General features: G+C 47.8%; 1 protein-coding gene across 2 annotated transcripts in view; it reads right to left on the bottom strand.

The window, feature by feature from the left end:
- Positions 1–7,247, bottom strand: part of VWF (von Willebrand factor) — a 137,076-nt gene extending 129,829 nt beyond the window's left edge. Inside the window, exons 1-3 of one of the 2 annotated variants that reach the window (XM_044228748.1) lie at positions 7,035–7,247; positions 5,812–5,866; positions 4,180–4,344 (exon numbers count right to left, since the gene is read on the bottom strand). In XM_044228748.1, the coding sequence (XP_044084683.1) occupies positions 4,180–4,344; positions 5,812–5,866 (220 nt within the window). In that variant the 5' untranslated portion in view covers positions 7,035–7,247. Of the gene's footprint in view, positions 1–4,179; positions 4,345–5,811; positions 5,867–6,800; positions 6,930–7,034 lie in introns of those variants that run through there. The other variant, XM_044228749.1, reaches the window with a different exon arrangement.
- Positions 7,248–14,958: the final 7,711 nt, after the last annotated feature.

Raw genomic sequence — 14,958 nt, 5'->3', positions numbered from 1 at the left:
AAGAACCCAGTGGAGGGTACAGTGGGGGGGGGGGAGGGGGCTCCCACTGAAATGCTTTGAAACAGAGAGGCCTAACACAGCCCTGCAGTTTCTCCTTGGCCCCTGAAAGCCTGAAAAGCATGGGCAGAAAGGCCAGCCCTTGGGCACAAACCCAAGCGATAGGTGGGGGAGGAGGGACTAATGCTCCCCTGACCTTGACAGAAACGGCCCCCAGGGCCCCGCAGCCCATGGCCCCACCACGTTCGTGCCCAACAAGTGGACACCCTGTGTTAAGGGGCTGCTTTCAACCACGAAGATGGGGGTAATCCTGCACACCTGTCAGTGATTTCTCTCCCTCAATCCTCATGGTATCCCCATCTTAAAGATGAGGAAGGGGCAGCGGGGGCACCGACGCACTTCCCTAAGAACACTCCGTGAACAGGGGGGCGCCCAGACAAGCACGCCGCTTTCTAACCACAATTGTGGCTCTTTCTACACTTCCCTTTCATGCTGGGGGCAGAGCCACGTCATGCTGGGGGATGGAAAACAACCAGCCCCCCAAGTGGATGAGCCCAGGGCTGGATATTGCCAGTGTGGTCGGGGGCTTCCTGGAGGAGGCAACAGTGACAGTCCTGAGTCCCCTGCCTACCTGCGAGGCCAGCCCTGGGCGGGGAGGGGTCTGGAGTGGGCTGTCAGTGGGGGACGGGGACTTGTTCAACATGATGCTGGCCTCCCTGAGCCCAGAAGATGCACTCTGTGCTTGGCCCCAAGATTTCTTTACACATGTTTCAAATCCACCTCCAGAGTAAGGAGTCCACAGCCAGGAGTCAAGACAGCAATCCCTGGGTCTCCGTAGGGTCCCCCAACCTGGGACGTCCCCTGAAGCCCAAGGCCACATGGTAGAAAGCGTGTCACTCTTTCTTCTTTCAAAATCTTTCTCCCATCACTCCTAAATATCCATTCCGACTGACACCCCAGGGTCATCTTAGGGAGGGGTTCTTGGGCAGGAGGTCTATATGGAACCCCACTATGATTTTTTAAGATGCATACAACTGAGTACACATAGAAAGATCAGTGGATGGTTTCAATGTCAATTTCATTATTGGGATAGTTGTGGATAGTTTTGTATAATGTTACTAATAGAGGGAAACTGGGTAAAGGGTACACAGATTAGTATTTATTCTTTTTGTTGTTGTTGTTTTACAACTGCATGTGAATCAATAATTAGCTTAAAATAAAAAGTTGGATTTAAAAAAAAAATCTTGGATATTCTCTCTGGTAACTTTTGGGTTTCTCATGGAAATACAAGAGGCCCCTATGGGTTTTTTCATTGAGAAGCAAGACAAAAAAGAGAGAAATGGCTTTTGCCTTGTGATGAGAACCCTTAACCCTTAACCCTGCTCTCTTAGCAACTGTCAAGCACACCATGCAGTGGTGTTAGCTAGAGTCACCTTGTCGTACAGCCCATCTTTAGGACTTCTCTGTCGTATACATGGAAGTTTGTACTTTGAGACCACCTGCCTCCAATACCCCCTCTCCCTACCACCTGCCTCTGATAACCACATATCTGATCTCTTTTCTAAGAGTTTGGATTTGTTTTTGGCTTTTTTTTTTCTTTTTTTTCTTTTCCTTTTTAGACTCCACATGGAAGTGAGTATCATCAGTATCATCCAGTATTTGTCCCTCTCTGTCGGACTTACTTCATTTAGCAGGACACCCCCAAGGTCCTTCCATGTTGTCGTCAGTGCACTGTGCTTTTTCAGGTAGAGAAATCCTCTTAAAATGAACATTGGGGCTGCCTGAGGGAGGAGGTCCTCAGCCTTCAGCCTCCAGGGGAATGTCAGGGGTACTTTTTCTCTGCAACTACTCTCCCAAGTCTCTCCCCAGCTGCTGCTTCTGGAGCAAGAGGGGTCCCCAAGTTCAATGTTCAGAATGGCTTCCTCCATTTGCCAGGCGGCTAGGGATGTCTGTGGTCCTTGTCAACCCCTGCCTTTTTATTGAGGCCAAGACCACCCTACTCCCTCCTTTTTCCCTTCCTGGACTGTTTTGGCTAAGTAGCAATTCCCTCTTCATCCTTCCAGCTGCACAATCTGTCTGCACTAGCTCCTCAGTGCTGCTGAATCAGGACACAAACTCCCCCCCTCAGGATATCAGCCTCACCCCATGACCAGCCTTACCGCCCACGACTCCCCAGTCCCATGCTTCTCAAAGTTTGATCCCCAAACCAGCAGCCGCAACAGCACCTGGGAACTTGCTAGAAATGAGCCTTGCAGGGCCCCCTCCAGATGCACAGATCCAGAAACAGTGACGATGGAACCCAGCAACCTGTTTTAAGCAGCCCTCCCAGCAAACCTGAGGTAGGTTGTTCGAGAACAACTGTGCCGGCCACACTGACCTCACCACTAGGCAGCACCGAGAGAACATACATGCCTTCCAGCCTCTTCCCTGCGCCCAGGCTGTCCCCACTGCATGCAGCCCCCTGCCCTTCCTCTTGGTCCTCTCCACCCAACTGGAACCCCTCCCCCAAGTCTCCGCACAGGTCATGCTTTTCACAAAATCAGCTCTTTGGTACAACAGAGCACTGTGCTGTGAGAATCCGCACCCCACCCCCACCTTCAGTGCTGCTGGAGACCCCAGTGAGCCGCACACCAGGGGACAAAGATGAGAGAGACACGGTCCTTGCCCTTGGGGGGGAGGGGCGCTCACAGGGGAGAAGGGAAGGTGGCAGCCCAGAGAAACTCAGCCCACTGAAGTCGCACTGAGACAGGCTTTCCAGCAGAGGCAGGGTGGGCAGGAAGGCGGCAGGAGCCTCCCAGTTAGGACGGCTGTCAGCCCACGCAGCTCCCAGACCATCTTGCCCTGCACTGAGCACCAAGGGCTGCCTCCAGCCTGGAAGACTGGTGGAGTGACTGCCCCAAGGGTCCCAGGGCCTGCATCTCGGGAAGGGTCTGGGTGTTGACCAAATCTCTCCTTGGCCAAACCTGAATCAGGCTTCTCTCAAGTAAGCCCCCACCCCAGGCTCTGTCCTTGGTCTGATTAGTTCAGTTCGGCAAGAATCTTGTGGGGTCAGTTAATCGAAAATCCCCCATCCTCAATATCTGACCAGCTCCTCACACCCCTCCCTCAATGTCTTATCACCCAGCCTGCCTTCAGCAAGAACCCTGTCGAGTGGGCTTAGCCAGATGTTATCCCTGATGTGCTCCCCGTGGTAATTTTCGATCCCGTGACCCCCACCCAGCTCCTTGGCTGTGAATCCCCACTTGGCCTTAAGATACTTGGTGTGAAGCCCCACGTCTCTCCCCTACTGCAACCCCCTCCCCAACCCATGGCAGTGGTCCCTCTTGAATAAAGCCTTCCTAACTATCTTTACCAAGTGTCATGAAATCTGTGCTTTAACAGTGTGGGTCTGTCCATTGCCATGCCATCTCCCCGAGGCTGTGGACCCCGTCTCTGCGAGTTTTATAGCATTCTCGCTCACCCATCGCACACACCTGATTCATTCTTAGGGTCGCTGAACCACAAGCTCCCATCACTGCCTCCAGCCCCACTCCCCCCACCCCCCACCCCCTGGTCCAGAGAGCTCCCTCTCTAGTGCAGAGAAACGTTCTGCATCCTGACAAAGCCAGGATCCAAATCCAGCTCGACCTTTTGTTAACCATCAACCCTTGGCAAGATCATACCCCCCTCCCTGGGCTCGGCTCTTCATGGGTGAAACAGGGGTGGCTGCACCCGGATGCACATCTCAGAGCCGCTGTGGGGTGCAGACCTAACAGGGGCCAAGTACCAGCTCCTCCAGGAGCATGCGAGGGGCTCAACATCAGCCAGGTAACCTGAATTCCGCTGTGAACATAGCAACGGCCCCTCCCTTCTGCCAGGAGCACTAGGTATTACAGAGCATCTTCTGGTTCACTTCTCCTGATGTTTTGGAGCTCCCAGAGTGCTGCCTGGACCCAGAGCAATGCACGAAACCACTGGAAAAGCAGGAAGACTCTCTGCACCCCACCAGGCTCTCAAGAGAGAGAGAGACATAGCTAAGGGAAGATCTTGGTCATGGAAAGGCCATTGCCATCCACGCTTCGGCAGGAATCTGCAAAACTCAGGCACCGACATAAGAATATCCCCACAATCCCCCACCCCGCACTGAGGTTGAGCTTAGCTAGCATCTGCTCTGAACCCCTCCCTTCAGTGCCCCAGACTCACCGATAAGCGAGAAGGAGTGTTTCTGGCAATCTCCAGCCAGGAGGTAACTACAATCTCCTGCAAAACTGTACATGCTCTCATCAAAGGTGCTGATGAAGTCGTCTCCAAAGAGGCTGCATCGGGCCAGCGGGGACCTGCCGACAGTCCCTTTTGTGCAAAGTGTCCCTGGAGGGAGAGACCGCAGGTGAGCAAGCTGGGACCATCAGCCCAAACCACTTCAGCCTTGTGGAAATGAGGCTGTGCCTGATAAAAATTAGGGAAGCACATTCCTTCCTAAACAAGACTCAGGTTGTTGCGTTTGGCCCTCAAGAATGACCCAGGACTCACAGCAATGTTCGAGGAACAGCTTTTCAGGATATCTGTTTGTTTGAATGATGTTTCCTCACTGATTTAAAATAAAATGTAATGCATGCTTATCAGAGAAAATTTGGAGAATACAGAAGAAAAATACGAACAGGGTAAAACCACCTGTAACCAACATTCAACAGTAATTAGAGTCAACATTTTAGTTTTATCTTTCAGTTGTATTTCACAACATTTATACAATTAGAGATTTTTTTTTACGAATTTGTGATCATCCTATACAAACTGTTTATAACGTGTCTATTTCTTCAGGTATTATAAAGAATTTACCATACCATTGTGTATACTTGCAAAACATGATTTATAGTGACTATATTTTGCATCTGAATGTATAGAGTATAAGCCCCTACTATTAGGTTCTTAGCAATTTTTTAATTTTTAACATATAAGTAGATTGTAATGAGCACCTTTATGCATTAATCTACTGGTATATTTTGAACAGTGTACATTGAAAAATTAGCCTGTGTGTCCAACACACAGAGTCTATGAAGACTAAGCTCCTCTAGGATCATATGCTAACTCCCAGGAGACCCTCCTGCCACCTTTCCTGTGTGTGTGTGTGTGTGTGTGTGGTCAATGGGGCAGTAGGAAATTTCTAGTTGCCTGGGTCCACTGGCACAGGACCCACCTAGAAGGAAGCTGTAGAGGGTATGAAAAATGTCCATTTCTCCCCCAGACTACACTGTGAGCAGCAGGCTGGATGCTGCTGGCCTGAGTAGTCTAAGTGAGGACAAGTCAAGGTCAGAAAACGGTCCCTCTTGCCATTCCCAGACTCAGTATCTCAGCAAGGGAAGAAAGACAGTGTAATCCAGTGAAAGAGGTCTCCTGGGACCTAGGAGAACCGACCTCTGATCTCTGCTTTATGTGACTTTGGAGCATTTGTTTTTCCTCTCTGACCATCAGTCCCTTTGTCTGTACTCTGAGAGGTTCAACTAGATGACCTCTGCAGTCTCTACCCAATTCTTGGATTCCTTCTTCCCCATCCTGCAACCCCACTGCAGAGGACTGTCCTGTGTGGCCCTTGTGCTTCTTAACTGTCCAATCAGACTGACATTTGCAGGCACCTGCTCCTTGAGGAATACAGGTCAGGGGCTCAGGGCTCTGAAGAAGCTTCGCCAGAGGAATGAACCAGTGACTCTGGCAGGCCCAACACATGCCTAACACGGACCTGGGCACACAGGTGAGCTCCAGACACACCTGCTGATTCCTCAAAGAGTTTCCAAATGATGCTGAGACAGGTGTAAAGAATGGAAGCAGTTTGATACCTACCTGGCAAGGTGAGGGCCAGAGCCAGCAGCACTCTCGCAAGTCTGGCAGGAATCATCTGCAGAGAGGCAGGAGAAATCATCACTGATCACTGGCCTCACAGATAGCCACTGGTATGCACTACAGTCCATGTGCAAAGTGGGAAAAACATTTTTTTTTTAAGCAAGAGAAAAGATTGATCTTCACTGGCCCTTGTTTGCCTTGAACATGGAGCACTGGTCCCCCCTAAAAAAAAGCTCCCAGCCAGGCCCAGGCCCAAGAGTAGCAATCACTGTGAGCCAGACCCCAGGTGCCCTTCTCCAAACAGCCGTCCCAGAGCCCAGGCAGAGGACGAAAGCTCTGCTTCTGGTCCATATGCCCCCAGGACTGCCTGGCCATTCGTTACCCCGCATTCCCGCACCAGCAGGCAGCTAACACACACCTAATCCCCCCTGCCTCTCCATCCTTCCACACCCGACAGCATCCTGGGGAGAAAGAACTATTAAATGCTTCTGTTCCTACCACAGGCCCCAGATGTCGAGAATGCTCGACAACCACATTTGCTGGTCCATCCCCAGCATGATACCCTGAGCACCTAGCAGGGTGCCAGCCCCCAGGAGCTACTCAGGCAATGAGCTGATGAATGGACAGCAGTCCAATAGCCCCAGATCCGGGCAAGGCCCCCCATAGTGTGCCTCCCCGCAGAGAGAGAGACCATTGACTCTGGCCACAGAGTGCACCCCAAACCCTCACAGCCCCTCTCCTCTTGAAAACATTATTAAATAGATACAGAATCTATCACCTGAGATTCGCTGGGGGTGACACCTTTCCTGCCCAGTGCCTCATCCAACCCAGGAGAGACAAGCCCAATCTGTCATGCATATGCGGGAGGGACACTTCGACGTCTGCTAGAGCCACGTCTTGGTCTCAGAGCAGGTGACCCTCTACAAGCTCCCAACACTCAGGTACATCAAGCTGCTCCCAGAACACAGCCAGAGGTAAGCAAAACTCACTCCAGGCTTGCCTCGTCGTATGTTACATGCAGTAAAGTCAGACGTGAACAGAGGCGGCCACAGGACTCCCTAGCGACAATGGAGAGCAGGCCATTGGATGGTCCCTGGCTTTGAGTCACCCTCCCAGCAAGCCCTTCTAGCCCTGGAACAGAGGACCTCCCCTCTCCCAGGGGCTGGGACCAGTCCTGATCTTCCTCCCTGAACTGATCCAGCCCTGCCCCCAAAAGACCAGACCTTTTCCTGCAAGCAGGGGTGCAGTTATCCCCAGGTCCGTTGGGAAGCTCAGCGTCGCACGACAGGTGCCGCCCGCCTAGGCCATGCTCCCAGGCAGCCGAGGCCGAAGGGACTGCTGCAGCTCTGGGCTGTCTTGCTGCTAAGTGACCCAGGGGCTGCACTTCCACAGCCAGGGGGAGATAAAGGCCAAGTTGTGACGTCCACCAACCCCCCTCCCTTCCCACCACAATAGCGGGAGAGCTGCCCCAGCAGGGGATTGGCCTCCTGTTAATTACCACAAGGGAACAATGAGCGGAAATGGTATTAGAAATACCTCCAAGCCGATAAGGCTTTAAAGAGTTTGGTGGGAGACCTCGGACAGCTGCCATAATGAGCTGCTTTGCGATCCCCACGCCCCCCTCGCCCCAACCCTGGTCCTCCCTGCACGGAGGGCTCCACAAAGACGTGATGACCGGGAATGCTGGCTGTCCCCCAGCAGGCTGGTCCAGGCCAGGGAAGAGTCCAGACCTGATGAACACAGCCTCTGGATCCGGCGGTCAAGGCCAGATGCCGGGGAAGTTTGGAAAAACACCTCGACCTGAGCCAAATCAGCCACTGTGTTTTGAGAAAGAAGAGAACGAATGCTTCCTGTCCACGTTAAGGTATGAATGATGTAGTCCTGGCCTGGACAAAAACAGGCCCTTGAATCGGGGCTAGCATTCACAGACTAGTTAGATGAAGGGCCTGCTCCTGAGCCCAGGCCTTTGTAAAATGATGGCCGGGGCCCTTTCATTCTTGTCCTCCCCCCGGAGACTCTTCCTCCCACTGCTGGGACTGACATGTCCCTGACCTCATACACCACACACACACACACACACACACTCAACACACAATACATACCCCGTGTGCACATACACACAGCATACACACACATATCCCACACAACATACACACACACACACACCCCACATGCACGTACACACACAATATATACCACATACACACATAGCACATACACACACCACACATGCATACCACCTACACAACACACACAACACATATACCACACATATACCCACACATCACATATACACCACATATACTATCCATACCACACACACCACCACATGCACATAAATGCACCATAGACACACATCACACACCTGACACAACACACATTCCACATGCACATACACATACCTAACACATACCACACACACACCACATATACTATACATGCATGCATACCATATACACATACAACATACACATATACCATATGCACACACACCACATACACACACAATATACAGATATACCCCACATGCACATACAAACACACACACCACATATCACATATGCACACATAAACACACCAGACAAGCACACACCATATGCACATACACATCATACACGCCACACATATACACTCACACCACATACATACACACCATGCATGTACACCATATACATATGTATAGCACATGCATATACACAGCAACACACAACACATATACACACCACATATGCATAACAGACACACACCATACACATATGCATATCATACACACACCATACACATGCACACTATACACATACCATACACATCATATCACACACAGACATACACATACTACAAACCATATAACACCACACATACACACACATATACCACACATACACAACACATGCATATATCACACACACAGCACATATACAGCATAAACATACTACACCATACAGACCACACACACACCACATACAATATGCACACATCCCACATACACCACACATACACATACCCCACACATGCTACATACATACCACACCCGCATCCACCACACACACCCCACATATACTACCCACACCATACAAATACCCACATAACACCACACACCACCATGTGTACATATACACACATACCACATACATGCAATACACACACCACACACATTACACATGCATGTATGTACCACATACACACCACACACACATACCTCAATCCTTCCTAATCTCCCATTTCTAAGAACCAAATTCTCCACGTCATCTGCTAAACCTATTCCTGCTAAAACAGGTAGCTGATAAAAACAGGAGGAAGGTGACTCACTGTGGGATTCCAGGCACCATGATGGGCAGACACAGACACATGTAGATAAGGAAGCCCACCTCACTGCTTCTCACGTATGATTCCCACTTGCCCTAAGACTCTGGGAGACCATTCTGTCCCCAACCTCCCCCCTCCCCACACACATGCCTCATGCTCTACCACTCCTTCTACCACCCAGAAGAGGAGGTTGAATGTTCCTGAGGAAGAAAATGGTAGTAGAGACAATAATTCATAGGATAGAGTAGAAAAGGTACTGAAAGAGTTCCACTTCCAGCTTGCTTTTTTTTTTTAACCAAATAACCTGAAAATCTGCCCACTATGAAATATCTTTAAATGCCATGTTAAGTATTACAAATACTTTTTAAACGCACAGTTGACATGGGAGGAAAATAATGGATATCTCCAAGGATCAAGGATTCTCAGAGCAGGAAGTGACGCCAGCCTACAGGTTTAGTGAGTTGGGTACCTTTTCAGCTTGAGGCTGAGCTCTACAAGAATATGAAACAAGGCCTGGGCCTGACCCAGGCAGAGAGCTGGACAAGACCTTACATAAGGTTGATATGTGAAGGGAAACCTTCCAAAAGGTGGACTAGGAAAAATTCCAGCCACCAACATAGAAGAAAAGGAGCTTGTCTATCTCCATCAGTTTTGTTGATGGGAAAATGAAGCCTTTCTCTAGAATTTGTAGCCACGGGTCCACACTCAGGCAGGTTTCAGGTTCAAATGGACATTGACACATGGTCCAGGAACTGCCAAGTTGAGAAGAGGACACAGAGGTTAGTCTCAGGTTAGTACCTGGGGCCCCTAGTAGAAACAAATAATTGAAATCTATCTAAAAAGATAAACTTTCTTCCCCTGTCCCATATGATATCCAGAGATAAAGCTCTCTCAAGCAGCAATTCAAAATCACAAATGTTAAAACATTTGAGAAAACAATCCACCATGTGCAAGAACAGTCAGTCACAACCCAAAGCAGGATTAGAGTCCCCCCCAAGAACTTCAGATAATAAAATCATCAGGTAGAAATGGAAAAAATCGAAGTGTTTAAAAATATGGTAAGTGAAAGATCAGAAATTGAAAACATAGAGGAATAAGACATGATGAGAAGAGAACAGGAAGACTTGAAAAATAACTTAAAGAAAGGAGAATACATAATAAATTCATTGAAAAAATCCAAATACAAACAGCAGACATTTCTGAAGAAAAAAAACTGCTGGAAAACAGAACCAAGGAAATTCTCCAAAGAAACAAGGAGATGAAAAAATGAGAGCTGGGCTAAGAAACATAATAGAATGAGACAATCCAAAGAGAAACGGCACACAATCCAGCAAAGTTCAAGAGAAAGACCTAAAACATAAAAAACACAGAGATTGCAAGGAAAAAAAGCAAAAGTCAATAGCAACCAAGAGAAAACTGGCTATACTAGCATCAGACAAAATAGATCTAAGATAAAAATTGTACACATAAAGAGGATAAAAAGTTGGTAATAAGTTGAGCACACCAGGAAGAAATAATTATAGATTCATGGGCACTTCATAATATAAGCTCCAAATGTATTTTTTTAATTACTGAATTATAAGGCAAAGTGAAAAGGCTTCAGGTAAAAGAAAACAACATTCACTTATGGAAAACGTGCAATCGAAAATATCTTAGTAAAGGGCGCCTGAGTGGTGCAGTCCAGTAAGCCTCCAACTCTTGGTTTCAGCTCAAGTCATGATCTCAGGGTCACGAGATCAAGCCCAGCATTGGGATCCATGTTCAGTGTGGAGTTGGCTCGAGATTCTCTCTCTCTCTCTCTTTTTCTGCCCCTCCCACCCATTCTCTCTCTCTCTAAAATAACAAACTTTAAAAAAAAAAACAAACAAAACTTAGTAACCTGTTAAAAGAAGGGGATGTTCTTGACCTAGGAAAGAGAGTAAACTTCACAATTATGGTAAATTATAAGCCACTTTTCCTTTAACAACTGGCAGACAAAGATGCCATGTATCATCCCTACTAGTCAACGTTGGATCAGACATTCAGGCTGGTACAGTAAAAGAACACAAGGCTATACATGACTTTGAAGGGAAAAAGCAAAAATAGTTATTATTTGAAGATGTGACTGCCTGCATTGAAAAATTCCAAGAATTCAGCAGCTTGCTAAAATAAGATGAATTTTCAAAACCTATTCTGTCCCTATGTAATTATAAAATGTAATCTTTAAAATGAGTCTACCAGTAAAACAAATACTGTAAGGCACTTAAGAACAAATTCCGACTTGGGGGAGAAGGAATTCCAGGGGTGCCTGGCTAGTTGGTGGAGTATGCAATTTTTATGCAATTCTTGATCCTAAAGTCGTGAATTCAGGTCCCATGTTGGGTATAGAGATTACTAAAAATAAATAAGTAAACTTAAAAAATTGAAAGGAAACAAAAGTAAAAAATGCCATAAAAAAAAGAGAGAGATTGCTATTTAAAAAAAGAAAAGAAAAGAGGTGCCTGAGTGGCTCAGTCCGTTAAACATCCAGTTCTCGATTTCATGAACTCATGAACTCAGAACTGTGGGACCAGGCCCCTCTCAGGCTCCACGCTCAGTGTGGGGTCTGCTGGAGATTGTCTCCCTCTCCCTCTGCCCCTACCCCCACTCATGCTCACATGAGTGCACTCTGCCTCTCTCTCTCTCTCAAATAAATAAATAAAATCTTTTTTTTAAAAGATTTTATTTATTTATTTGACAGACAGAGATCACAAGTAGGCAGAGAGGCAGGCAGAGAAGAGAGAAGGAAGCAGGCTCCCTGCCGGGCAGAGAGCCCAATGTGGGGCTCGATCCCAGGACCCTGAGATCATGACCTGAGCCGAAGGCAGAGGCTTTAACCCACTGAGCCACCCAGGTGCCCCCATAAATAAATAAAATCTTAAAAAAAAAAAAGTAAGCTCATAGATACAGAGAACAGATTGATGGTGGCCAGGGGCAAGAGGCAGGGTGGGCAAAATGGGTGAAAGGGGTCAAAAGATACAAACTTCCAGTTATAAAATCAATCCCTCACAGGATATAATGTACAACATGGTGATATTAGTTAAGAATACTATAATGGGGGCACCTGGGTGGCTCAGTGGGTTAAGCCTCTGCCTTCAGCTCAGGTCATGATCCCAGGGTCCTGCGATCGAGCCCCGCATCGGGTTCTCTGCTCAGCGGAGAGCCTGCTTCCCCTTCTCTCTCTGCCTGCCTCTCTGCCTACTGTGATCGCTCTCTCTCTCTGCCAAATAAATAATTAAGATCTTTAAAATAAAAAAAGAATACTATACTGGATATCTGTCAGGGACCGCCTCCGGCCGGGAAAATCCCCGCCATTACAAGATGGCGTTGGCTCACTGCCAGCAAAATACGCTGCAAGTAAACACCAAACTTTCTGGTGAAGCCCACCTAAAGGAGGACATAGTCATTGGCTGTTTCAAATTTAATCAGCATAGTAACAGGACTCTCATTGGCTCTCCCCATTGTTTGGCCCCTTACTGGTCACCTTGTTCACTGATTGGTCATGTAAACGTATATAAGTGTGTAGACTAGTGGAAATAAAGAGAGAGAAGATACATCTGAACCGGGGCTTCTTGTCGTCCTTGCGGGTCGAGGGCGACAAATGGTGCCGAGACCCGGGAATAGTTAACGAGTAAGTAAACCTTGCAAGGAGAAAAACCGCAGGTAAGCGGGGAAGGAACCATGATTAAAGTGGTGGCAATCTTGTACAAGACCGCAATAAGAAGTGGGCGGCCATAGAGCTGGGATTTTCTTAAGGGACCACGATTAAAGTGGTGGCAATCTTGTACAAGACCGCAATAAGAAGCGGGGCGGCCATAGAGCCGGGATTTTATTCCGCGGTAAAGCGGGGAATAAAGGTCGACTGAAGTATATGTGCGTAAAAAGTCAGTGTGTTAGTTAGTTTCTTTAACGTCCACGTCTGTTGTCTGTGTGTTCATAATGGGATCTGAAGTATCTAAAGTGCGGTTAGAAGGGTCTTTAAAAGACCTGCTGTAAGCCAATGGAACTCCACTAAAAGCAAAAACTGCTCGGGCCTTTTTGAATACAGTGGAAAAGGCAGCTCCATGGTTCCTAGATGAAGGCTTGCTAAACATACCTCAATGGGACCACCTGTGATCCAGGGTTTGGCCCCTGTAAAACCTATTAATGCCTCGGGGCCATATCAACCTTCGCCATTGAGGACCCGGTGCCACAGGTGAGACATTATCATAAGCTGTTCCATGTGAATGCTTTAACTCTTCAACTCAAATTTAACATAACAAAAGCACAGGCACGGGACATAGTAGTCTCCTGCAGAAACTGCTTGACTTTACTACCTGCACCATCCTTGGGGGTTAATCCTAAGGGTCTGTTACCTAGTCATATATGGCAAATGGATGTCACACATGTTTCAGAATTTGGAAAGTTAAGATATGTTCATGTACCTGCTCTGGAATAATTTTCGCCTCAGTGCATATGGGGGAAAAATCCAGAGATGTTATCGCCCATTGCCTACAGGCTTTCACGGCATGGGGAAAGCCACGCCAGTTAAAGACAGATAATGGTCCAGCCTACACCTCACAACCCTTTAAAGCCTTCCTACAACAACTTGACATTCACTTGATACATGGAATACCCTATAACCCACAAGGACAGAGTGTTGTGGAGCGCGCGCATCTTACAATAAAAAATGCGCTTTATAAACAAAAAGGGGGAATAGGGTACACCTTCAGGTCCCCTAAAGATAAGCTCAACACCATTCTCTTTATTTTGAATTTTTTAACGTTGGACAAAACAGGTAAATCAGCTGCAGACAGACATGCAAGTGCTGCTGCTGCTCCCCCTAAGCCTTTAGTACTTTGGAAGGACATCCTCACAGGAAAGTGGAATGGACCAGATCCAGTGTTAGTATGGAGTAGGGGCGCCTGGGTGGCTCAGTGGTTTAAGCCTCTGTCTTCGGCTCAGGTCATGATCTCAGGGTCCTGGGATCGAGCCCCGCATCGGGCTCTCTGCTTAGCGGGGGGCCTGCTTCCCCCTCTCTCTCTGCCTGCCTCTCTGCCTACTTGTGATCTCTCTCTGTCTATCAAATAAATAAATAAAAATCTTAAAAAAAAAAAAAGTATGGAGTAGGGGGTCTGTATGTGTTTTTCCACAGGAAAAAGAGGCTCCAATTTGGATCCCAGAGCGGCTGGTGCGTGCAGCCTTGCCTCCGAACACCAGTCATGATGCTGAAGATGCTGATGATAACTCTGGGGATGCAACACCTCCTGCGGCAGACTCAAGCCAGAGAGCTGTGAGCAGTGGTTAAAGCATGGCTATATCCTTTACCAGTGACTAACTCTTCTCTCATATTCCCTCCTCTCTCTTTGATGCATGGCAGGTCGGTAACTTGTTAGGAGCATGTATATCTCAGCAGTGTCCATGTTAAATGGTGGCAAATTCCTCAACTGCTCTTATAAACAAAATGACTCTGGTACCTTTGAGACAACAATTAATGTGTCTTGTCCCAATAATATTATTTATCAGCCCACTCCCATATGGGTCTCGCCACCTTTCCTTTCCCTCGTAACAAATGCTAGCGAGCTGAATGATACGTTGAATTGCACTAAGAATTGCTATCTTTCCCAGTGCTGGAATGTCACTGCCTTCAAGCTGGCTGTGATTATGCGTATTCCTACTCCTGTTCCTATCCCAGTTTTCATTCCAGAGGACAAGTTACCGGTGGTGCTATCCAGAAATAAGAGAGATTTTGGTATCACAGCCGCCATTGTGACAGCATTGGCTATATCTACAGCAGCTGCCATGGCAGCAGCAGTCTCGCTTGCTGCAACTAGACCCACTGCG

The sequence above is a fragment of the Neovison vison genome, chromosome 12 (genome assembly GCF_020171115.1).
Source record: "Neovison vison isolate M4711 chromosome 12, ASM_NN_V1, whole genome shotgun sequence".
Classification (NCBI taxonomy): domain Eukaryota; kingdom Metazoa; phylum Chordata; class Mammalia; order Carnivora; family Mustelidae; genus Neogale; species Neogale vison.
The sequence above is the reverse complement of the archived record's forward strand: the minus strand, read 5'-3'. Positions and strand labels throughout refer to the sequence as shown.